Here is a 25363-nt window from a genome sequence, read left to right on the forward strand (position 1 = left end):
ACTAGGGGCCATGCAAGTCACCCAGGGACAAGGACATGGCCAAGGGCAAGTTCAAGGACAGGCACAAGATCATTCTCGAGGCCAAGCTCCCCAGAAGCATTAAAAGTGGAAAAACAAATCGGGCTAGAAAGCTTTGTCAATCAAGATGGTGGAAGTGGAAGAAAAAAAGAAGAAAGAAGTCAACGATCCCTGGAAAAATGTTGTTTCAGCCTGAGATCTGCTTTATTAATGCAATATAGAGTGGTTTGGTTAATATGCCCTTCTTTCTTTGTTTATGGGGCTGCTTTAGATTGGGGAGCGAGCACATAACACATTTATTGACTTAACCTGTCCTTTTCATCTATCTATTACAAGGTCCGGTTGATTCCGATGGGAGTTTCCAGGCATTGCAAATTAGAATCGTGAATAAAAGTGAATGTTACCGAATAAATAGTATCATAATATTTCTTTTGTCATGCTTGTTCATTTGCTTACGCGCCTTCAACAAGAAAGGTGGCATAATACAGACATAAAGTTAACATGTTGCTGCAACATCGTGCTGGCAAAATGTATGATTATTCATATAAACATTGCACAGGTAAGACAATTGTTTAGATTTACAGTTCAAAACATTCTAAAGATAAATATTGATGAGGAAATAATCATTCTCGCCATTGTTAAACTTACTTATCAAAACTAAACTGGCCAATTTTCCCGCGATTTCCGCCAAGTAACATTTCCTCGATTGTCTCAACTTACCCTGCCAAAGTCAAATCTGCCGAAAATGATTGATATTGCTACGCGGAAAGTTGTCAAATTCATCGACAAAAACATGTACTCTGACGTTCAAGGAACGCGTACCTTCTGCTATCGTCCAAATAACCTTGTCGTTAACTCCAAATCCTCGCAAACAACTATTTCATATATACATGTATATAAAACCGGGCGTAAGGTCACATTCGTCCGCTGTGTTGTCAAGAAATGCACGTGTTTCTATATAAACGGGGTTGGAAGGCCCTGCTATTGAATATTAATTAGACTTCGTCTTCCTCTTCGCTGATTGGCTGGCTAGTTAAATTCAATTAAGGTGGCGATCTCGAGAGCCTAATCAAAATGATTATGCACGGCACTTCGCACGCGATCCACTCAGTAGTACTAAGTGGACGCAGAAGAGGAAGAAAGAAGAAACATTACGGATACAATATATTTCACCATACTATGTATGGCTGAAATATAATTACGAATACAATATATTTCACCATACCATGATATGGCTGAAATATAATCAATTCCTCAACATGCAAATGGCCTTCAGGAAGAAACGGACACCTAGACTGGGTAGGCCCCGCGAAGGCCTTTTAGACTCCCTGCCTGATTGACGACGTGAAACTGTGCTACAATCAGAATGTCAAGATGGCACCTTACATGCTGAAATGGCTGCGGACAAGGCACAGTGGAATGGGATGTACAAGGACATTAATGAGGACACACACTGATTTGGTGTGCCGATGACTGTTATAATCTAAGAACTGTACATTTGCACCTAAGACCAGTATTTATTATTAAATATTATTATATAATTCCTCAGACCAGCCCAACGTCGCACGACTAGTCTAGTTAAAGTACCAAATAAGGACTGTTTGAAATTTTCTTTTTTTTTCCGCGCACAATCAACGATTGAAACCAACTTCCATGCCTTGGTACTGTAGCAGAACCATTTAAAGAAATATTTTTTGACCTGGACATGCTATGGTCTTTATTTTTTGGTGGCAGATAGCTTGTGATGTAAGGAAGAAGTGGTGTATGTTTGGGCCCCCTAGCAGCTTGCTCTGGAACTGTAGGGGCATTATTTATCATGCTTCTCCTCAACAGTGGACTGTATGGCGAAACAGGTGTTCCTTGTCAAGGTCACTTTTTCAAAGTCACCATAGCGATGTACGGTCAAGGTCACCTCAGGAAAGGCACTTGGAAGGACTTTCTTCTTTCTCAGATGAAAATGACTACCTAGCTTCGTTAATGAACGTAAAATGGACGTAAAGTTTGAAGAGAGCCACACCTCAAACACCGTAAAAGATCCCACCACACTTATCGGAAAAGAGCAAGGGTCCATCCCGGTATCAGGGGTGCCTAAGCATTTGTACGAACCCTATGAAATCCGTACGAATATAATGTGATGCGCACGAACCACTATACGAAAATCGCACGAACCACTATGCGAAAAAGCACGAATCTTATGAAAATCGTACGAATCACTATGCGAAACGCAATATAAACAAAAGCGCAAGTCACTGGGGAAGAACGGACGTGAGTAGAGCCCACCCTACAGATGATACAATTTAGGACTTTTTTTCTCTTTGCTTGGGAAGATCGTGCTCTTAACAGTCCAATCTTATGGGGGAGAAGGAGAAAAGGGTGGGGGTGGTAATTTTATAAGGGTTCTGGGCTCGAATCTCTCACAATGTTGACCGTGCCCTTGGGAAATGGGCTACCCCTGTACATGTACTCATTTTTACCTGACTGAAGTGAAGACAGTCATGTTAAGTGCCATTAACAAGGGCAAAAGATCGATGGGCTATCAACGGATTCGAACCCAGAACCTCTGGGTTTTAGGTCTGATGATACGCCACACGGCCGGCTAATGAACTAAATTACGTTAAGTAAATTATGCGCAGATGAAGTTTGAATGCTGCCATGCAATCAAGTTAATGGGAGAAGGTGTATAAGGCCTGAATATTTGATGATGTATCGCCACAAATGTGTCCTTTTTAATTCACGCCTTGTTACAAGTACAGGCGGTTAGCACGTAACGTTACATACTTGGGAAGTTAATTATCTGAACAGTCTGGTGTGGTCTTCACACGATCATTGCCTGTGTCACAACAATAACTGCCACGGCTGGTGTCGTGGACTCTGCAGACTGAGGAAGTTCCGTTAGATAGACATTCTCAAAAAACGTACAACTTGGAGAGGGAACTGGTGGGTCATATTGACTCCGTGTGTTTGGACTAAAGCGAACATTTTTTGTGGCAAAAAAGACAACGAGACTGACACACCGTAGGCGTTACCGAGTAGAGGAACTGGTGTGTAATGTTGCCTTCGTGTGTTTGGACTAAAGCGAACATTTTGTGGCAAACAAGACAACGGGACTGACACACCGTAGGCGTCACCGAGTAGGACCGCTGACGCTGTGAAGAGATGAGAGGCTATCTTGTCATCTCCACGATCAGCTGCTGCCTGCTGCTCGTCTCTGGTAGGAACTGTACATAAAATCTATGTCTGCAGATTGATAGGGAGGGGTGCATATTAATTTTGTGATTGGCCTTCTTTCATTTGCAATATCTATTAAAGAAAAAGTGGAACACTTCGTCTTCCACTGCTTCTATCCGTCCATATTATTGCTAGAATGGTCACCTGCTTCCACTTGTCACCATTGTTATCTATACCAAAGTCTTTTATTTTATCGATGTTTATTATATGCCCCATGTTGCAATTAGCCCTCGGGCAAGAATTTGCCTAAAAAACTCTCAAATACCGAAAAAAACATATTTGTTTGACGGTCATAGTCTACATTTATTATAACACAGAAGAGCGTGCGCAAAATATCATCATCGATAGTTATGAAATTTAAGTGTACAGGAAGGTTGAACAAATGAGGACAGAGAACATGGTACACATAATAATGACATCTATAGTTTTGTTCTTTCACATCTCCACTGAGTATATTTGATTTAGATGACTTTGCTGAGGGCTCAAAATTATGGTATGCAAAATTGGGTCAAAAAGCAGAGAGAGAAAATATCTTGCGAAGGAGGGAAAATATCCTGGCAAGTGAAAACAGTTTCTACGAGGGGAAATGGATACCTTGTGCGATAGGGAATAAAAGTATATAGAGAGAGGAAATAGAAATAGAGATAGAGAGGAGGTATGCGTGACTTACAAAATGACAGGAGCAAGTGTCCATCCTTGCTCATCCTTGTTTATCCTTACCCACTCTTATTTATACTTACCCATCCTTGTCCGGGCATTCTAACCAATCCTTGCGAAATGTCTGTTCATCCAAGAATGATCAAGGATGGAAAAGAATAAGCAAGGAAGACCAATGATGAGCAAAGATGGGCAGGGATGGGCAGGGATGAACAAGGATGGGCACGAATGAACAAGGATGGACAAGAATGAGCAAGGATGGACTAGGATGAGCAAGAATGGATAATGATAGGCAAGGGCAGTTAAGGATAGGCAAGGATGAACAAGAATAAGCAAGGAAGACCAATAATGAGCAAGGATGGGCAGGGATGGGCAAGGATGAATAAGGATGAACAAGGATAAACACGCATGGGCAAGGATGGACTAGTATTGCCCAGATTTCCGGTTCTTTCCGTGCAGGTGCACGTCCGTTAAAAGTGGCGCGACCAGGCAAGAGTTTTTTGGGTCCGGCGTATAGGTGTACCGTTAAAATCCTGCGTTTTCCTACACAGTCGCGTGCACGTTGATTCCCAAAAACTCGCACAACCCTCGTGTTACCACACCGAATATATAACAATAAGCTTTATAAGCTTTTTAAGCAATATAAGTCACGCTACGTGAAATATACGTACGGAGAACTTCATTTTTCCAGTAGGAATGGAAATGAGGTTCAAGACAATGAGGTTTTCAGTGTTTTAAGTTTGTGGCTGAAAGAATACTGCAGTAAGTAGAAATGCAAATGTAAAGGCAAAAGAATTCAAAAATGGTTGAATCATTATGGATTTCATTCAGTTTGTTTTTATTTCATCAGGCTTTTGAGTGTCAGAAAGTTCCTAGATGCCTGGGCACGCTTGAAGTACGATTCCCAGTGTACAAACCGCCTGCAACATTGTCATCCCTTTGTCGTCACGTAAAAGTTACGTTTAGAGAAAAAGTGCTCCAAATTGCCAGTTCTGTACAAAATGATACCAAAAGTATACCACTGTCTTCTCCGTGTATATGGGTTATTACTTTTTATCTTATACGCTATACTAAATTTACTTTATATTCTCAAAAAAGAGCAACACGTCATACCATTTCAATAATGATGGGCATAAAATATAATTGGCCACGGAGTATGAAATCCCCATTGTCTGTCTGACATACAGGTGTTGGCAGTTACACCGGGCATCATCAATTTTTCAAATTTCATTACTCAATATTATCATTAATATCCATATGCACTCATTGCCTTCCATTGAGTTGTTAGGACCCAGACGCCCGTTAGTAACAAGGGTGTACCGGTATAATTCCCCGTGGAACTGAGTGCTAGCATCGCAAAGAGACTTTCTGGTTCGTTTCTGTTTTCGTGTCTTTGGCCGCGACGTTTCGGCCGGTGTCACAGCCATCTCAATTAGCGCACTTAAACTATTAGCTATAACATTGTATTCTACCGAGTAGAATCTTATTGTATACGTGGAAAATTTGACATAACAACCTGAGTGTGCTTTTTTTTCAGTACGTAAGGCCACACCAATTTAGTGTGTTGCTTGTCGGATTTTCCATCACGTTTTTTTCTGATTTGGAAGAAAAGAAAAGAAAAATAATTAGGTTTTCCTATTGCAGACCCGTAAAAAAACACATACTGCTGATAAACCCAATCAGATAGCTTCGTTGTAGTCATTGAAAATAAGTAAATGCAATACACATGATTTCAGTATGAAAACAATTCCATTTATTCAGAACAGTGGTATCAAATCAAAGGAAGAGATTAATTTGATAAATCATGCCATGAAAAGGAAAAAAAAAAACTTAACTACTAAGCTTGTTGTTTTGTGTTATATAAGCCTCATATGTTCTCCCCCAGACTTTTTGCAAATTTTGTTATTTTTATTTTTTCGACCGCCCGACCCGATATTTTTCTGAAAAAAAAAACGAGAAGTAACAAGTCAAATTGGTGTGGCCTAATTATCTGTCAATGTTTGTATTAACTTAAAGAAAACTGTGTAGGGTGTGAGGACGCACTTGGCTAATCTTCCAAATGTTTACATGGTAATCAATCTATTGGTCTCCATGGCTAACAAGAGTTCGGAGACCTCATATATCAATGAAATAGTCTGATTATGTTAATGACTTCCACATTTGCATAATCTATGCTTTGTTATGTACACCTGTCAATAACCTACGCTGGTCACTATGTTGATTGTTCAATCATTCACCACATCAATGAATTATGGCACGTTTGCATTGATTATGCAAATTAAGGACGGGTTTGCATAATTGGTATCTGATAATGTTCCACCGCCACAAACTACATATATTGCATATATTTGAGCTCTATAAAGGAAACACTACAAATACAGATTTTCCTCATTAAATATGCGAATTTAGTGTCAGTTTGCATAATTTGCCATCATGATGTGCATCACTGTCTAAACTACCTACATACCAAATATCATGAAAATTTGTCGTTTCCTTCTTCAGTTATCCATCTTAGAAGATTTTGACAAAAATGCCGCTGCAGTTCCAGAGCAACCTGTTAGGGGGACCAAATATACACCACATATCCCTCATGTCACAAGCCATCTGCCATCGAAAATCAAAACCATAGCACATCCAGTTCAAAAGATCCAAAAAAGATGAATTTCTGCTGCAGTACCAAGGTCACATACCAGTTGGCCTAAAATTCAGCTTGACCTCAAGTTGTCTTCCCAACACCTACCCACAAACCAAATATCATCGTAATCCATTCAGAGTTCCTTGAGATATGCTAACTACAAAAATCCGGACACACAGACACACAGACAGACACACAGACACACCCAAAAGTATACCTCCATTGCCATCTTTACTACGGGGTTACGTTAGGAAGTAAGAAGGACACACTATTCAGAAGCTTCGTGATGGAAGTTACATTTTACGCAAACTGCTTCTTAAAATAAGGCCTTTACTTACAGTAGGTGCACAGAGTCTTGACATACCTCTCTTAGCTCAACTACCCTTTGTGTAACTATCTTTTTGCATGTATATATCACCTGTTTGTTGTTTGTATTGATGTATATACCACTTATTTGTTTATGATGTATGTATAATTGATGTATGATTATTTTGGACGAAGACCGTCAATACATCGATATCCAACCTCCTGAACGAAGAACATGAGTACAAAAATCCATTTGGTAACTAAGCTAAAGGCACAACCCGCCGTACGTGCAATTTGTATGAACGTTTGGGGGGTGGGGGGTGGCCACGTCCGCCACGTATTTCTGAAAACGTTCAGCTCTACAGGGCAGGCGCGTCGCCCGTACTGGCACGTACGAAGGGCGAAACCGCAGTCCAATATGGCACACAAAGTTTTGCCTGCACGTAAAGTTCTACGGCCTGTCTGTGTGCTACAAAATCCGTCGGATTCCCTACGAGTTCGTACGGAGGCGGTACTTACTACTTACGGATCCCCAAAGCTTGCCCTGACGTTTTGGCACGTAGACAGCACGTATTTGTCACGTACGGCGAGTTGTGCCCTTAGCTTTACTAATATAAGACTAGAATGTTCCACCCTGTCCCTCACCCCAAGGATACTCGGACTGCTCTGAAGCGTACTGTATTCTTGTAAACATGTGGAGAATTGCACTGGATCAAACTGGTTATTCTTGACCTGAGGGTCATCGGACTATACTACTGCCGCAAGGGGAGGGGGTGTATACCACTTTCTTACACTAAAATACTCCCTACCTCATTCAGGAAGCAGAACCCGTGGGTACACCAGTCTGGGGTGCTGGAGGGACACTGCTGACCGCGCCATTCCGATTCTTGAGGGGACAGATCCACTCCTAGATGGTGTAAATTACCAGGAACGGGACAACGCCATAGAGAAGTGTTACCAAGTAGCACGTTCTCGTGGTTTCCCCGTGTTTGCTGTACAGCATGGCGGATCGTGTTTTGGGTCTGCTGATGGGCTCAATACCTACAACAAGTACGGGCCTTCCATGGACTGTGCAGGGGACGGCGAAGGTGGGGGTTGGGCAAACGAGGTCTACATGATCACCGGTCAGTGCTAGTAGATGTTGTACAGATGGAAGCTAAGCAAGTGTACGTTGTATTTTTGCCGTCCCATCATGCAATGCGTGCATATCATTATATCATTAGCCAGGGAATTGTGCCATGTAATATCATTGATGGTATTTGTCAAAATATCTTTGATTGTCGTTCGATACTTCTCCACTTCAAATGCACCTCGAAAGTTTTCAGTATATTAAAAACTTTCGGGCCAGCCAAAAGAACGGACACAAATATCTGGAATGATGTGAGAATTTCTAGAACGCACCACGAAATCAAAGGGATAGAAAATGATGTTCATTCTGACGGCATTCCGGCTCATTCTTGCTCTCGTGCGAATCCGTGTCACTGTGACATTTCCAGAAGGTCTCAAGTCGTGCCGCGACGACTTACGCTGCGGACAGGACTACCCTGCAGAAGACGGCCACCCTGCCCTGTGCGACCCTCACAGTGCGTACCCGTGCTGCTCCAACGGCGGCTGGTGTGGCAGCACCATAGACCACTGTTACTGCCATGGTTGTGTGGACTACAGGAACACCCTGTCAGGTGGGTACTTGTTTATTTAATTTGTTTATGTGTTATTTTACCAGGGTAGGCCCCCATCAGTGACTGGCACCGTAGTCATTGATTGTTATCTAAGTTAATGATGCCACATTTTAGTGTGTTCGTAATAAGATACACTTTATTCATCATTGTCCATACTACAGTATCGAAAGAGACAAACTATTTAAACTAGTCAACAAACTTTTTCCCGGCTTTGCACAACGCACCGAACTAAAAAAAACACTAATAGTACCACCCAATGCATATGTTTCCGAAAAATGTCGGGAATTTCATCCTCCACTGCATACGGAAAAGAAATCAAACTCAATAGCATTCATTTTAGATTAGACGTATCACTAGTTGATGACCCCTATTTCACTTAATTTCCATCTGTTTTTATTTTATACCATTCAGTACCATTATCGTTATTGTACTGTCATGTATTTTTGCAAATAGCCTTCGGCATGAGTTTGCCATAGAGATTCTATTAACTCATCTCCGTGATAAGTCGAACGTCACGTATTTTTCGTCCCATGTGACGTGAATTTAGGTCAAAGGCAAACGTTACGTACACGCTGTCCAGCGGCAGACTACGTCCGTTTTAATGGAGTTTGCTACAAGAGCTTTACGGGAAACAAGACGCGAGACGAGGCCAGCGAGGCGTGTGCGGCCGACGGAGGGATGTTAGCCATACCGAAGGACAGTAAGACCAACGCCTTTCTCGCCAGTCTACCTGAGGTAACAGGTGGTCGCTGGCTTGGGCTGACTGACGCCAACGGTGACGGTCAGTGGGTCTATGACGATTGCCAATTCCTGACGTCATCCGATTTTTCCAACTGGCAACTGAACGACACTGATAACGGTGCCGGGTGTTTGGCATTTTGGGAAAACGGGACCACGTGGGATCCAAGAGGCTGTGACCTCCCAGGGGGATTCATTTGTCAGCTACATGAAGGTATGTGTTTCGATCTTTCTGATTATGTGATTCTGATAAAGCTAAGGGGAGAGTCGGTAGCTAAATTCGGCAATGTGTAAGCTAGTCTTAACACAGATATACAAAACTGTAGTGTGTGCCATCGACATCCTTATTTCGATATTACTGAGTTAAGGATTCTCTTCCTCTTCCCCAGCTATGTGGCTGTCACGGGACCCGTCGTGGGTTGTGGTCTCCCACGGCAGACCACTAGTCAGCAACGGAGTCAGATATGATGCCGCAAAAACCTTGGATGGGGACACTAGGACCTACTGGAGCCCTGGCGGCGGCCAATGGTACAACAACTGGTACATCGTATTTGACCTCACAGTGCCGCACACTCTGTCCGGCATCGCAGTCTACAACTACGGAGACGGCACCCATGATATTCAAGCCTTCACGTTGCAAAAGTCGCAGGTTGGGAGTTCGTACAACTGGTTGGACGTCGTTTCCGTCATCAATGTTCAAGAACTGACCACACAGCATCAGACGTTCGGCGGGTTCCAGGAAACAGCGCGGTACTGGAGGTTCGTGGTCACTTGGACCCACTCAGGCTGGCAGCCATGGCTCCGAGAACTGTACCTCTACGGAATGTCATCAGGTAAGGGGAAATATCACTCTTTTTTGTTTTGTTTTCACGGTTATCTAAACAAATAATGACACCAGAAACGGATGACGTGCGAAGCGCTGAAGTGTGAGACGTTGGGACTTTCTATGCTTACGTATTTCATATCACAACATTCATCAAAACGTACTCATTTACGTTGGCATTTTTGCAATAGAAAAGAGTGCATTGTGCCGAAATTCAGTTTAGTCTTACTAGCGACAAAAAGCTTGTTTGAAGATTCAATAGTTCCAAGCACCAAGTTCGTCTTATCTTTACTTCATCTAGTCCCAAACGTTATCTGAACGAATACTTCACATGATATCTCTTACGCGATACTGTAGTGTCCCCTTAGCTTGCTGTTTCTGTTCCTCTGCTTTTGACGAACATTCCACCCGCAGACAAAATCAATGCACTGACTTTGTCGTGAGAGTTGAAAGGTCCCCTCGTTTATCCACGTGCCTGTCCCCTACCCGTGTACAACAACATGGCAGGCAACTCCGCAACAATAGAATAGGCACTTGTTACCTTTTTGTACCCTTGCAATTAGCCAACGGGCATAAATTTGCAAACAAATTTGTTACGAAAAGCACATTCAATACGATATATTAATATATATAGGAAATCTCGATGGTGCGGCAATCCATCCACAAGTTCATTTCAAAGTCTAAACATTGATCCGTGTTTGAACACATTTTCAGTGTGCTTGCGAATTCCTGCTGATTTCCAGCTCGACGGGAGACTGACGATGTTACCCAATCCGCTGGGCCAGAGGACTTTCAACGAGATCCAGAATTCCTCTGTCGTGGCGCTGCTCAGTACATCCAACAGTATCCCGGGGGAACACCACCCGGAGCTACGAGAATTCGTGTCCGCCGTCCTCTTCCCGCGATGCGATGTCCCAGAAGAGGACATGTCCAACTGTTATCCAAAAACCACGACCTCGTGCGTGTAAGTAGCCAACATGTGTTCAGGTCCATACGAATCGCACAAATTACTCCTTACCTATGCTACGGTCACAATTGGGGAAAAAAGAGGCCCCGACGTTCAGTTAAGGTTTTTGCACTACAAATACAAATCACTACGTGGCTTCGTGGGGCAACCTGTGGCCACCGGGCTACATTTGGGCACGATCGGGCCCGGATTTAAAAAAAAAGTTAAAATCAACCCGGGGCCCGTACTCGGCGATAAATAGACGCCGTGACCAAATCGTAAAAACTCCGAGACGTACCGCCTCGGTATCCGACAGTCTACCGGGACAAATTTGCGGCTTTAGAGCCCGGCCGGGGCTGCATCCCTGACGGGCACCGGTGCAAGTGTGACCGTAGCATTCGCCATGTTTAAATTTGGCAACGAGTTCAGTTGATATGAATGTTTCTTCTAACAGTGACGTAAAAAGGTAAACACACGTACCTCTAAAATTTTCGACGGCTATCTGTCCATCTTGATCACCGATTAACCTAGTTCATCCAAGTAAGATGTGACGGGTCGTTCGGTGTAATGTAACCAGCTGCTCCCGCGCCGCGCGCCTGCGAAGCTGGTGTGTTACGCCGAACGGCGGTTATACCGGCTATATAGATACAGATACAGAGGGGCATAAGATCCATGCACATCTCGACCTACTTCTCGCAGCTCTCGCAAGAGCAAGCCAATCGGTGATCACGAAGGACATCTAGATAGCCATCGAAAATTTGGAGGTACGTGTGTTTAGGTTTTAAAGTACGTCACTGTTAGAAGAAAAATGCCTACTAACTGTGCTCATACGTGACTAATGAATCTCTTCAATGGTAACGAGTTATTTTTCATCAGGGAATGTCAACCACCGATCAGCCGTTGATGCATTCATGCTCATAGCTGTAAGGTATACAGCCTCTTCAATGTTAAGGTTCGCTAAGCTTATAAGAAGCTCTTTTACTTGTGACAGTGTGAATGCTTGTTCAGAGGTATGTTGACACTTTGTGATGTATATCGGCTGGTGCTAAATGTACTTATTTTTCTTAGTTGCAGACAGTTGCTGCCATGCCGTTCTTTGTGTGAGGAAGTGTTCAGTATGAGTGATGGCCTGATGAGGGACCTGCTGCCTCCATGTGATGTGTTCCCGTCGCCACAGCATGGCTGCTGGAACACTGACACAGCGGTGAAAGGCAGAGAAGGTAGACATCATAACTTGATTGGTATTTTTGCAAGATACGTCGACGAAGGTCATTCTCCCACGCAGAGACACCCAACAACGCTAGCAAACCACCTCTTGTCTGTACACTGCTATCTCAACCGTCCCCATCAGTTCCTGACCGCCCTGCTTATAAATATTAATCTGCTTACCTTATATGTGAGATCCCTTTTGAAAACTGAAAGGCATATTCTATGAATGGCTGACGGCTGGTTTGTGGCGACGCCCACAGGAACTGATAGTGACGGTTGAGATAGCAGAGTACAGACAAGATGCGGTTTGCTGGCGCCGTTGGATGTCTCTGCGTTGGAGAATAACAAAGGTTAGAAATCCAAGGAATAAGATACGCCCAACAGTCAAGATCTCTACAGTGTCCCTGACTTAAGATATGGATGCTATCTGAAACATCTGGTCGTTTCTAAAATCATAATGATGCAGTAACTTGAGTAACTGCTTTTTGGCGTATGATCTGTATTGTAAAACAGCAAGGAGGTTATTCTTATTTTAATACGTTTATCTTCTCTATATTTTTGATGACCGGAATCATATCCTCGTACTGACATGAAAATCATAACTGTAAGCACTGTGCCTCTATATCGTGAGCCGGCAACATCTTAATTCTAGCAGCATCTCAACGTCTCAACGAAACCTTATGTCGGCTTGCTACATTCAGGAAATTTATTCAACAATACAAATCAGCAATACCCTGTTCTGTAAGTTTTGAAAGACATAGCAGGTTAATATTCCACCGACTTTTCCCCTTTTGAATTTTTCCTCAGTTTGTTACCACAGCACTGGCATGAATTACCGTGGAACATGGAGTACAGCGACTTCTGGGGCAAAATGTCTCGAGTGGTCAGCTCTACAAGCTGTTTACTACAAGGACAAGTACCCCTGGGCTAACCTGGACAGGAACTACTGCCGCAACCCGACCGGACTCCAGCGGCCATTCTGTCTGACTGGAGACGGTAGCCAGGAGGAATGTGACGTCATTCCGTGCAGTAAGTTGTTTCATTCATCACCATTGTATCTATTTTTGGAATCATCAAAGGCAATTATTATGTGGCTAAAAATCTTATTTTGCCTTTTCATTATTATTAACCCTTTTCACTGTTTTATTAGTACTAAACCAGATTTCGTCAAACTTAAAATTACAGTTTACAGCAGTCTTGCAGTTTGGGTCATTGTCAACTTCAGCCTTGCTACAAGGCATCTCTAGTTTCATACTACTGTATATTTTGTTATCTCCATGAAATATCATGTATATTTTGTTGTCTCCATGAATTATCATGGAGATTATATTTCCACCAGCGTTTTCATGCGTGAGTGTCTGTGTACAACAAGGTAACTCAGGAACCGCTGGATGGACTGGTTTTCATACTTTGTGTTTAGGTGGGGTGTGACGAAAGCCGGAAATGATTAGATTTTTGGCTACCTAGCGTCTTCTCTTTGTACTACAGCGGAAATCCGGGTTTGATATCTCGCGTTCTGTACAAGATTTGGTCACGATTTTGAGGTCTTAAAGAGCTCTTGCGGTCGAAAGAGGTGACGTGAGTTTGGACTCCTAGCGACTAGGAATTGCAGGGGCATTTTTGACAATACTAGTCGCCGAACTCTAGTTCATATCATATTTTGTATTGACTTGATTTAATCATTTGTTTTTATGTTTTTCATTTTAATTCATTATTTCTTTGTTAATCAATGCCCGAATGCCATTTTATTTAGTAACGCCCTACTTTCCTGTCTTACTCTCAGATTTTGTTGGTTGTTGGGACAGAGGTCCTCCAAACTACGGCAAGAGAACTCCCAATAAGATGTTCTACTTCTTAGAAGAAAAGGTGACCTACACGTGTAACGACGGCTACACGCCCGAGTACGGCTCCCCGACAGTAGCGACTTGCCTTGCAGGAACCAATGGAGGAGTCTGGGAGTATGCCACGCCCGTTTGCTCAAGTGAGTCATTGCCGAACTACGCAGAGACAGCCTCCCACACAGGGTTGACTATCACGACAATGCCTTACGATATCACCCCTGCCTTTTCAGCCGCAGAAAACGGGTATTAGGGGCGTTTCTTCTGACCAACTGTCTGCCCATCAGAGAAATGCATTTTCTGATGTCTAAAGGCGCCAAGTAAACAGTACCGACATAACGTTTCACAGTCCTTTCAGCGTCCAGACGTCTTTATCAGGTACTAAATTTAAGATATGTCGGTTCTGTTAGTCTAGGGTAACCACGTCATCACCGTTTATCGACCTAGCATACGAAAAAAAAAACATTATCATCGTGCAAAAATAGATCTTTGTGCACGCCGCGCCGTACGCTGTTTGTTCGAAACTTGCAATCCGGCCGCTGATTGGCCCGCGACAAATCAGGCAAGCTCATTAAAAAATAAGCAAATCGCCCCTAATACCCGTTTTCTGTGACTGAATTGGCAGGGGTGTTATCGTAAGGCATTGCCGCGAAAGTCAACCCTGTGTTATATAGGAGGGTGCGCAGAGACGAACCGGCGTCCTAGAACTATGCCTGCTAATGCTCTGCCTAATCACGCCATAGACGCCACCAATTATCCGTCCTGCTTATGAATATTCATAAGTTGTGTCATTCAACACAAGTCAACCAGCTCAGTGTGACGATTAGCTGGCAGCTGGTTAGTGGCGACACCCACAATGTGAGGGCAGTACGAACCAGTGAGTGTTCCAAGTGGGTTTGTCTCTGAGTGCATAGGATAATGTGACGAATTTAAACTTTCGTATCCCAAGCAGCTCTAGATCATGGTCTATATTTTTGTTCTTGGCAAACTAGGCAAACTATTATTGAGAATTATTGGCAAACGATTATTAGAGGCCATTTACATCAGAGCCCACCAACCTTCCCTTAACCGAGACGGGGGCCGATACCGACTGCCAAGCACCTTTAACCATTTCCTGACGTCACACTTCCGTTCCGGATGTGTGACGTAGGTATTGGGTCATTTCAACTTGAGAAGGATCAGAGGGCTGATCGCTAAGCGCTTTATTTTGTGCACGGATATAAAATCTTAAAATTGGAACGAAACATTATTGAGAATATTTCTCTCGGTAGAAAGGTTACTACCTGTCAAAATATAGAACTTTGTTGCCTTTTTCGGTACCGTGATTTTTTAATGATCCCGTTTTTAGATTAGAGTTTTTAGGTAATCTATGCATCCTTAGATAACTATATGTTATTTTGTTTTTGCATATGCCTATTTTGCGTTCTCTCCAAGCAGAGGTTCAGTCACGGTTGTTTGCCAGACTGGAATACAAAAAGAAAACAGTAAAAAATTGAAAGCCATATAAAAGCGCCTGGAAACATATCAAAAATAGCCAAGGCCTAACCTCTGCTCTGAGAGTATGTTTTGTGGATATACATGTAGGCATCAATACACACACTGTATATAGCTTCAAGATTTTATAGTAAGATTTCGCCCATACACAGACGAAACCGCTTCGTCTGGCGATCTTAATGTAATCTTTGCATTTGAATTGCTGCCGTGTCCCTGTAAGATTTAAACAATTTCATACCTACAGAACCAGTAGTAAATTGCCCTTCACACAAGCAAGAATGAACCGGAATGCCGTCAGAAGTGATTTTCTTTTCTATTCCTGGCGATTCTTGGCAATTCGTAGTTTGTTCCAGAATTCGTAGTTCTATTTGTGCCGTTCTGTAGGCTGGCCCTAAAGTTTTTGACATGTCAAAAACTGTCGAGATGCATTCGAAGTGGAGATATATCGAATAGCATTCAAAGTGGATTCTAAGTGTATTCTAACTATTTAAACTACATGTACTGGTATGACCGCATTCTACGGAATTCCAACATTATTCGAAACATTTTTATGTCATTCGGTGGAGAACCGAAACGGCAAGCCACTTTGAATTCTGCCAGAATGCCGACAAAAGAATATCTGGAATGCAGTGAGAATTTCTAGAATACACTACGAATTCCAAGGAATAGAAAAGAATTTTCATTCTGACGGCATTCTGGCTCATTCCTTCTCGTGTGAAGGGGATATAGGGTCCGTTTGGAATTCCCACCCGAATGGCCCCGAATGTGGCACGAATTTTGCAAATACTTCATTCCGGCTTGTTCTGCTTGATTCCTGCTGATTCGGTTTTAGTGTGAAGGCCTTATAAAGATGAGAGGTGCACAGAATCAGAGTTTAAAGTCATTTTCTCACAAGCTAAGCTTCTAACCTCTTGTTTAGTAAACCATAAGCGGCGACTGCAAAAGGATCTTCTAGCCGCAGAACTCTACAGTGCAAGTTTGGCCCCTGAAAATGTCATCATCAACTTCACGGGAACTGTGCAGCAGATCGTTGACTTGGTAGGTACTTTTGACAAATTTAACTTTCCTTCTTTTTTTAATTAAGAAAATTAATTGAAGTGTTTGGTGGCCAAAATTCACCATGAAAAACGTAATAATATGATCTCTTTTATGCAGGACGAAAAAAAGGAGCAACTTCTCGCTTCTGTGGTCATCGATTTCGTAAGTTTGCACAACCATAGTAACTATGCCCTGTAGTATACCTATCTCTCACTCCCAGGACCTGATTTGGCGCCCTGCACATGGTATATGGGGTTTGTGGCCGTTCACCTCGAAAGCTTATGTCAAACCCCGGCGTACGTGCAATTTGTCCGTAAGTTTTCTTTTGGGGAGGCCACGTCCACCACGTATTTCTGAAAGCACTCGGGCTGTACAGGGCAGGCGCGTCGTCCGTACTGGCACAATTCTGTAGTTTACGGGGGGGGGGGGGGTTTGATTCCGCAGCTCGATGGCACATTAAGTTTTACCTGCACGTAAAGTTCTACGGCGTGTCTGCTTGCACCCAAATCCGTCGGATTCCCTAGGAGATCGTACGGAGGCGGTACTTACCACTTACGGGTTCCAAAAGATTGCCCATGTTTTGGCATGTAGACAGAACGTATTTGCACGTACGGCGGGTCGTGCCCTTAACTTAAGCCAAGACTGCTAGAAAAATCTGAGATGTAGCAATATGAGCTGAGTATCATTAAACTCTTTCAAATAAACCCTCTTAATATCTTTCAATAAACTGAACTGAACCCTTCAATCCAGTTTAAGCTTTCGATTTTCTGTCAGATGAAAATTGGACTCCATTTTTGTGTAAACAGGCGGCTCTTTGTCTTAGAAATAAATGTACGTACATGTATCTATTCTCTTGAGTATGAAATTTTGGCAGTCACGTTCACTTGAATGGCAAGTAGTGAACAATTCGTTATATCATCTTGGTGCAATACGATTGTAGGCCAGAACGTAGTTCCTCAAGCAACTGGATATGGTTTTGGAAACGGTCAGACGTTTCCACTGCTATCCGGTAGTTTTCGTCAGTGACACTGAATAGATCTTGTTGGAGAGGGTTTATATATCCTAGATGTGTATTTATATATAAAAGTGATCTAAAGTTTAGTTAAATCAGTTCTATCTTCACCAGATCTATTCGGTGTCAACTGTTGGATAGCAGTTGAAACGTCGGACCGTTTCCAAAACCATACCCAGTTGAGTAAATACTTTTTGACGTATCTTATTACGTGAATGTCTAACCTACATCGACTGATTTTACATTATCTTTCGTAGTCATGGTACGACAGGCGGCTGAAGTGGACCCCGAGGTATTACAATGGTACCGAGACGCTCAGTGTTCCTGGGAACAATCTTTGGACACCTGTATTTACTCTACAGAGGAAGTAAGTAGAAATCAGATATAGATGGTATAAAATGTGTCAAATGTGCATCAAAGTCGCCTTAAAACCTTAAAATATTTCTTCATTTTTTTTTGAAAAGTTGATGCGCGCGCGAATGTCATCCATATATCAAATCAAAATATGGCCTACACATCCTCCTACACAGGGACATCCAACGGCGAAACCGGCTATCTGGGTGAACCCTGCTTTCTCTTCCGTAACTCTTAGTTCCAGTGGACGTCCCCTCAAATCAGCTGTCAGCCAATGACAGAATAGGCCTTTCAGTTTTAAACAAGGGTTTTGCATATGTAAGGGTAAGCTCATTATTATTCCCCGTTCGGGCGGTCAGGAACTAAGGGTGACGGTTTAGAAAGCAGGGTACATCCCGACAGGCGGTTTCGCTGTTGGATGTCCTTGCTTTGGAGGATGGGCCTACGATTAACGACAAGACATTTTCCAGCGCCAACCCGCTCCACCAAGGCCTATCAAAGGACGTCCCGGTCCGAGTCAGCAGTAGTGGACGGGTGGAGTGGACAGTGGGGACCCTGACCACCACCGTCTGTGATGCTGACCCCTTCTTCTTCCCCGCAGACACCATGGATTGCCAGATCTGTTTTTCCGCAACCTCGGCAATTAAGCAAACCATACGTGAGATTTTCAGATATTTCTAGTTCTAGTTCAGGTTCTAGTTCTAGTTCTAGTTCAGGTTCTAGTTCTAGTTCTAGTTCTAGTTCATAGTCTGCAACTTCCTGGTAGGAATATCTTAAATGGAGGAGGCGCAGCATCTGCGAGTGGTGTGAGATGATAGCAACCTGCTCTTGAACTGTCCAGTGAGGGGCTGTCGACAATGTAGGCTGTTCCACTCGGGAAATGTCCTGGCGTAAAAAGCATATTTTGCATCGTAGAGTTCTGTACTTATGTCAGTGGCTTGCACTTCTAACGATATGGTCTAGCGAGGACGGACGCTTTAAATTTACTTGTGCCACCGCCTGAAGAGAAATGGGAGTAGTCCACTCAGGATAAATCTTTCAGTAACAATTCCAGAGTGAGCAGAAATCTCGATGCCGTCGATATCTTGTACACACTATCCCGGTAGCAGTATGTTGAATTAATATTTTAATTACAGAATGCCATGGGGGAAGTTCTCCATCAGATGCACATGAGGAAAGCCACCCTTGTGACTCCTTCTCCCCCGCCAAACCGGACGGAGAATGGTACCGGAGAGATATGATCTTCGCAAAAGACAGAAAAGAGGCTTGCTTTTCTGTACAATTGTCTAGGATCCCCACGTTCCACATTGCCACGACTGTTGGGCCCTGCGTCATCCTGATTGTGCTGATGACCATCACCTTTATCATGCCCATAGACCAGGGAGACCGGATCTCCTTCGGAGTGACCATTCAACTCTCTATGGTCGTGTCTCTCGTGTTTGTTACAGAGGTTCTTCCTGTCAAGGGGGCTCTGCCATTTCTCGGTGAGTACTTACACGAAATTATCGATCAATCATTCGCAGGCATCATAGTCTGATGCATAGCGGCTACAGACATGGAAAGTTTACGGCAAGTTGATCAGTCCTGGGCGTACTCTCTCCAGTTGGTTCTGGAGACCCCCAGCTCTTTCAATGTGTTGAGGATCTGGTCTTCCCATCGCCCTCTTTGAGAACTGCTCTTGGTGTGTGTCCTAGGAAGGTCATTCTTTGCCACGCAATTCTAGAAGTGACTGACGGTTGTTGTTTTTGTTCTATGGACGTAATTAATGAAACATAATGATTTACTTAGTTGCAACGTTCGAGCTATATTCCAACCTGAGAAGGAAGACACACACCATGAATGAATGGCATCATAATGGAATCGATTTTGCCGACCTTTATCAGATTACTGATTCACTACATTGACGTTCCGAAAGTCGGAAGTGACGTCAGGAGCGTATCAAAAGTGGCGTTAAACTAAGACAGTATCTTTGTCAGACTTTTGGAACGTCATGGCAGTATAAATCAGTCATCAGATGAAGGTCAACGACTAAAACTTCATGGTGAGTGTCTTCCTTCTTTTGGAATATAGCTCAAATTGTACAACGATGGATTCTACTAACACTGGTGAGTCTTCAGTCGAATGATTATTAAGTTTTACTCATAAACATTTTGCACGCAATAAACAAGTGAAGCGTGTTGTCAAAAAAATGTATCCGCTTTAAATTTTAATTTCTTTAGCATATCTATCATAACCACACTCCTCTACCAACGAAGCAAACGAATATGTAGATGTTGTAATATAGATAAGTTAGAGGACGAACATCATTTTGTAGTAGTATAGTTTGTACAAGAAAGAGAGAGCTGAACTCTATAGACGGATAGAACCCATGTTCTCCCAATCCATACAACAAATTTATAGTCCTTATGAATTCAGACAAACCTTTTCTTATAAAGCATATCTGTTCCTACATTTTCAATGTAAGAAAAAACCCAGAAGCAGTCGAATTCACGTTGTAGAATACGATTATTGTGTATTGTAGATTCATTGTATATTTTCATGTATCTTTTGTTGCGACCTGTACTGAACCCAGTAGGTATGTATGTACAATAAAGGTCTTCATACATTATGTAATTTCACAGCCACGCTGATAATCGTGTGCATGGGCCTGATGGGGCTCTTCCTCTTCATCACTGTGGCCGTCATCTTCATTTACAACAAGGAGGGGTGTCTGTCTCCGGGGGCGAGGGTTCTATTTCTCCGCTACATTGCAAGGTACTTAATAGTTATCCTCTATAGCAGGGTCACTTGTGCCGACTATGATGAGGTCGTTCCTTTAAGCTAATGGCACAACCCGCCGTATGTGCTATTTGTCCGTACGTTTATTTATTTTTTCTTTGGGGGGGGGGGCACGTCCGCCTCTTATTTCTGAATACGTTCAGGCTGTGCAGGGCAGGCGCCTCGCCCATACTGGCACGTACGGACGGCGAATCCGCAGCCCGATGGCACACAAAGTTTTACCTGCACGTAAAGTTCTACGGCGTGTCTGCGAGCTCCCAAATCCGTCGGATTCCCTACGAGTTCGCACGGAGGTGGTACTTACCACAAACGAAACCTCAAACGATTGCCCGCGTTTTTGCACGTAAACAGCACGTATTTGCACGCACGGCGGGTTGTGCCCTAAGCTTAACGACTTCTTGACAATGTATTTCTTTCTTTCTAAAATAATGATAGTCTTTATCAGAACGGACGCGCCACCGTATTTTTTATAACTTCCACCAAATTTGTTTCGATTGCCGATAGCTTATTGATCCAACATTTGTTGGCGATTTCTAAACATAACTAAAAACAGCTTAATGAGTCAAATCCATACACGTAAGAAACGACTGAAAAGCTTTTAGGAATTCTTATAGGTAAATCCCAAGCCTCTTGCAGCTTTTTTTAAACTGTAGATTTATTACCAACTGTAGACTACAGGTGTGCGGGTGTCGTGGTGTTGCATTGTAGGCACCAGATAGCATCAACTTTATTTTGTATCTCGTATGATTTGTAAAGGGCACTGCTTCTGGGAGATCTAACGAAGTCGAAGGAGAAGCAAAACAGCAGTGGTACTGCGATAGAGATGACCAACACCGCCTTTTGTGACGATGATGTGCCGGTAGACGATGGAGCAAGTGTGGCTGTAATGTGGCTGCAGAACAGTGGAGACCCCGGGAGGACCGGGCCGCCAACAAACCCTCCTACAGCCCCCGAGTCTCCAGGATTTCTTCACTTGATCTCCAGCGTGCGTGAGCTGACTAAGGTGGTAAAGAAAGGAGACGAGGAGCTGACTAAGGCGGTAAAGAACGGGACGGAGAGGCTGACGAATGAGCTGGTGGATGTAAAGAACAATCTGACAGAGGTAAAGAGTGGGATGGAGGAGCTGACCAGGGCCGTGAAAAGCGAGGAGGAAGTTTCCGACTACACCCTGCTGGCGAAGGTCCTGGACAGGCTGTGCCTCGTGGTATACATCATCAGCGTCGTTACAGCCATCCCGATGACTATGTACTTGAGCAGGTAATAGGGCCTTCACACTGAAAACAAATTAGCAGAAATCGAGCAGAACCAACCGGAATGAATTATTTGCAAAATTCGATCACATTTGGGGAATTCCACATGGACCTTATATCCCCTTCACACGAGAAGGAATGAGCCCAAATGCCGTCAGAATGAATTTTTTTTCTATTCCTGGGAATTCGTAGTGTATTCAAGAAATTCTCACCGCATTCCAGATATTCTGTTGGCCACATTCGGGCAGGATTCGAAGTGGCTTGCCGTTTCGGTTCTCCATCGAATGAGACAAGGATGTTTCAAATAATGTTGAAATACTACAGAATGCCGCCATACTGCAGTTAGAATAGTTAGAATATACTTAGAATCTACATTAAATGCCGTTCGATATTTGCCATTTGCCAAGCTGCAAGAATAGAAAAGAATTTTCACTCTGACACCATTACGACACATTATTGCTATAGTGTGAAGGGGGCTTAAAATGTGTGATTCAGCTAACCATGGAAGCATACCAATCCCTACAAACTATTATCAATTTTCAGCAAATATATAGCAGCCCTGTACTTGTAGCGAACTGTTATTATGAGCTCAATTTGGTTTCCAGTCATCTATTGAGTTAAACAATGCTGGAATTGTGTGAACTATTTCACGAAGAAAAAATCAAACAAAAAGTACACCAATAAGAAGTACATGAAGTTCCCTATGCCATATCACTTCTAACACGATTATAACTATGATTTGATTTAAGTACTTCTGTATTGTTTGTTCAGATATTTAGACTTTGCTATTGACAAATATTTTGTTTGGTCTTTCAATACAGAAAATTAGTGATTTTAAGACTGTGATAATGTAAAAAATCTGTGACTGAAATGATAAGAGCACCATGGACAAGGTTGTGCGGTAGGGTCATGTAGTATGTTATGTTATGCTGTGTGTTTTAGATATGGTAATATTATAACCAATTGCAAGCCTGATGAATAAGATATATCATACCAAAATCAACTCCACAACTGTAGTTACTAAAATCTATGTATATATGATTGATAGTATTTGAATATTAAAAAAAGTATGCATGGCCGTAGGGTTGTGTCAATGCTTTCAATATTTCTTTTAACCCACATTAATCGTTATCAATTATTTGAATATCATAATGTGACCTGCAAGTAGGTTCGAGATAATACCTTGAGAAAAGTTTACCATAGAGCTACTTTCCACAACTTGAAATCTTCAATTTTTCTTCATTTTCATGAGTATATGATATTATGTAACATCCATCCTTGGCAGCAACAGAGAATTTATAAATCCACTGTTTGATACAGCAATGAGCATAAGTATTAAAAATGTAAACGTTTGAGTAATCGCAAAAATGGAGCCATTCTTAGCGGCAAATGTTTTCAATCTAACAGAAGAAAATATCAACCTACTGTGCCAAATACATCAACCGAAAATATCATAATTTCAAAAGAATAGCACATAGTACAGTCCAACCTGTATTAGCGACCACGTTTGCATTGAGACCACCTAGCTGGTTATTGCGGTGACCGTCACTTTTTGTCGGTCCCCTGGATTTTTCCCATTGACCTTAGCATTAGAAAATAATCTATAGCGGCCACCTGTTCAACGCGGCCACGGCCACACGATTTCCGGTCCCGTAGATACAGCAACACTGCCTATTGCGACCATACTGCGGTCATACGTCACGCAGCGCCGAGTTTTGAAATCCTAGTTTGCATGGGGAATTTAGAGTTCCCGATAATATTCATCTTAGCGGTACGCTAGGTGTGGTGTTGTGGGTGCAAGGTGCGCATACCAAAATCTGACTCCTCTTCCTGTCTTTCCTTGAGCTATCAACAGGTGGCACTGTTACGCACGACAGCACTAGTACAAAGGAGGGGCAATGCAGCATCAAAAGTTCAACGACCCCACCCCATATTTTCGCAAAGCAGTACCAGTAGTAACTCTATGAATAGAATCCCATTTATTTACTTATCTATCATGCTCTCGGAAAAGAGTAGGGGTCATTCCTTGTGTGAGTGGTTCAAATGAATCTGTCCGGAAATACAGCTTACAAGTATACTGTTCAGTAGAATACACACCAGGTGTGTTAAGCCGTGGGGCGGTATACCGGATATGCAATATAAACAAAAGCCCAAGTCACTGGGGAAGAACGAACGTCCGGACTAATCATGGAGTAAAGCTCACCTTTCACATGATAAAATTTTGGATATTTTTTTTTCTCTTTGCTTGGGAAGATTTTGCTCTGAACAGTCCAGTTTTATGAGTGGGGAGAGAAAGATTTGAGGATGGTAATGGTTCTGGACTCGAATCTCTTCCAAGTTCTAATAAGTTGTGCCCTTTGAGAAAGGCACTTTACACTTATGTTATCATTCGACTCAGGTGCCGCGAGCGGTAACACAACCCCGCTGCTTGGCCATCTGATCTCAATTCCGTGGATGTGGACCTAGCCGATTTCGATCTTTTTTTTTATTTGCCTTTAGAGAGACAAGGACAATGTGGCCCTATACTCAAGTTAGTAACTTATATTAACAGTATCACATACACAGCACAGACAGAAGGTAAAAGTAGTCTTTTATCTAACCTCCCCGACCGAAGTCAGGTACTTATTTTTACACCTGGGTGAAGTGAGGAATGTCGTGTAAAGTGCCTTTACCAAGGTCACAACGTCGGGGGCACGGAGAGGATCGAACTCAGAACCTCTAGATTCCGAGCCGAACGCTCTACCAGTTACGCGACACACGACGCCACAAACGATTGCATTCCGGAAGGGACGTAACATGGGGGTTCCTGTGTTCGTAGACCGCCTCATTACTTGGAAAGTTCGTACCTTCCGGCTACAATAATGCACCAAGGTGAAACCACTGCCGAGCCCCAGTTTGGAATATCCTGCCGGAAGTGACGTAATTTTACCGGATCTGACGTAAAATCCTTCTTTGAGGTCAGATCAGAGCCACACCTCTAGGTCAAGAACCTTACTATGATCCTACTACACCTGGATCTCGTCTGATATACTTATATTTAGGTCAAACTGAATTGATTGTATGGATGGGTTTTCACGAGCGCGTCAATGTTCGTTCTTCTATAAGAAAGATGTAAATATATGTCGTACACTGAAAAAAAATCGGACAACGGATACTTCAAAATAGAAACAGATACATGACTTTTAAAATAGATAAATATATGCCATAAATTGCCAAACAAATCAGAAAGCTGATACTAATGTCGTAATATCGAAAATCAATCGGACGACGATTCTGCGGCAATCGCCCGAGGCTCACTCTAATACCCCCCCCCCCTCATATTAGGCGAAAATCGATCTGACGACGAGTCTGCGAGCTCTA

General features: G+C 42.9%; 2 protein-coding genes across 2 annotated transcripts; both read left to right on the top strand.

Annotated features, from left to right (window-relative positions):
* Positions 1-7262: 7262 nt before the first annotated feature.
* LOC118413770 lies at positions 7263-14330 on the top strand. Its single transcript, XM_035817301.1, has 9 exons — positions 7263-7287; positions 7663-7968; positions 8341-8523; positions 9029-9475; positions 9651-10094; positions 10799-11048; positions 12099-12250; positions 13047-13268; positions 14023-14330. Exons 1-9 carry the CDS (start codon positions 7263-7265, stop codon positions 14328-14330), a joined length of 2337 nt encoding a protein of 778 aa, XP_035673194.1.
* Positions 14331-17880: 3550 nt separating this feature from the next.
* Positions 17881-22083, top strand: LOC118413771 (CHRNA7-FAM7A fusion protein-like). Its single transcript, XM_035817302.1, has 5 exons — positions 17881-17988; positions 18411-18633; positions 19112-19459; positions 20597-20729; positions 21510-22083. Exons 1-5 carry the CDS (start codon positions 17881-17883, stop codon positions 22012-22014), a joined length of 1317 nt encoding a protein of 438 aa, XP_035673195.1. The 3' UTR covers positions 22015-22083.
* Positions 22084-25363: the final 3280 nt, after the last annotated feature.

Source organism: Branchiostoma floridae, chromosome 4 (assembly GCF_000003815.2).
Source record: "Branchiostoma floridae strain S238N-H82 chromosome 4, Bfl_VNyyK, whole genome shotgun sequence".
NCBI classification, from domain to species: domain Eukaryota; kingdom Metazoa; phylum Chordata; class Leptocardii; order Amphioxiformes; family Branchiostomatidae; genus Branchiostoma; species Branchiostoma floridae.

Coding starts and splice junctions, on each gene's coding strand:
- LOC118413771 (XM_035817302.1), top strand. CDS start 17,881: ATGGTACGACAGGCGGCTGAAGTGGACCCCGAGGTATTACAATGGTAC. Junction 17,989..18,410: donor GTATTTACTCTACAGAGGAA/GTAAGTAGAAAT, acceptor CTTGCTTTGGAG/GATGGGCCTACGATTAACGA. Junction 20,730..21,509: donor TTTCTCCGCTACATTGCAAG/GTACTTAATAGT, acceptor TGATTTGTAAAG/GGCACTGCTTCTGGGAGATC.
- LOC118413770 (XM_035817301.1), top strand. CDS start 7,263: ATGGCACACAAAGTTTTGCCTGCAC. Junction 7,969..8,340: donor CGAGGTCTACATGATCACCG/GTCAGTGCTAGT, acceptor TGACATTTCCAG/AAGGTCTCAAGTCGTGCCGC. Junction 12,251..13,046: donor AGCGGTGAAAGGCAGAGAAG/GTAGACATCATA, acceptor ATTTTTCCTCAG/TTTGTTACCACAGCACTGGC.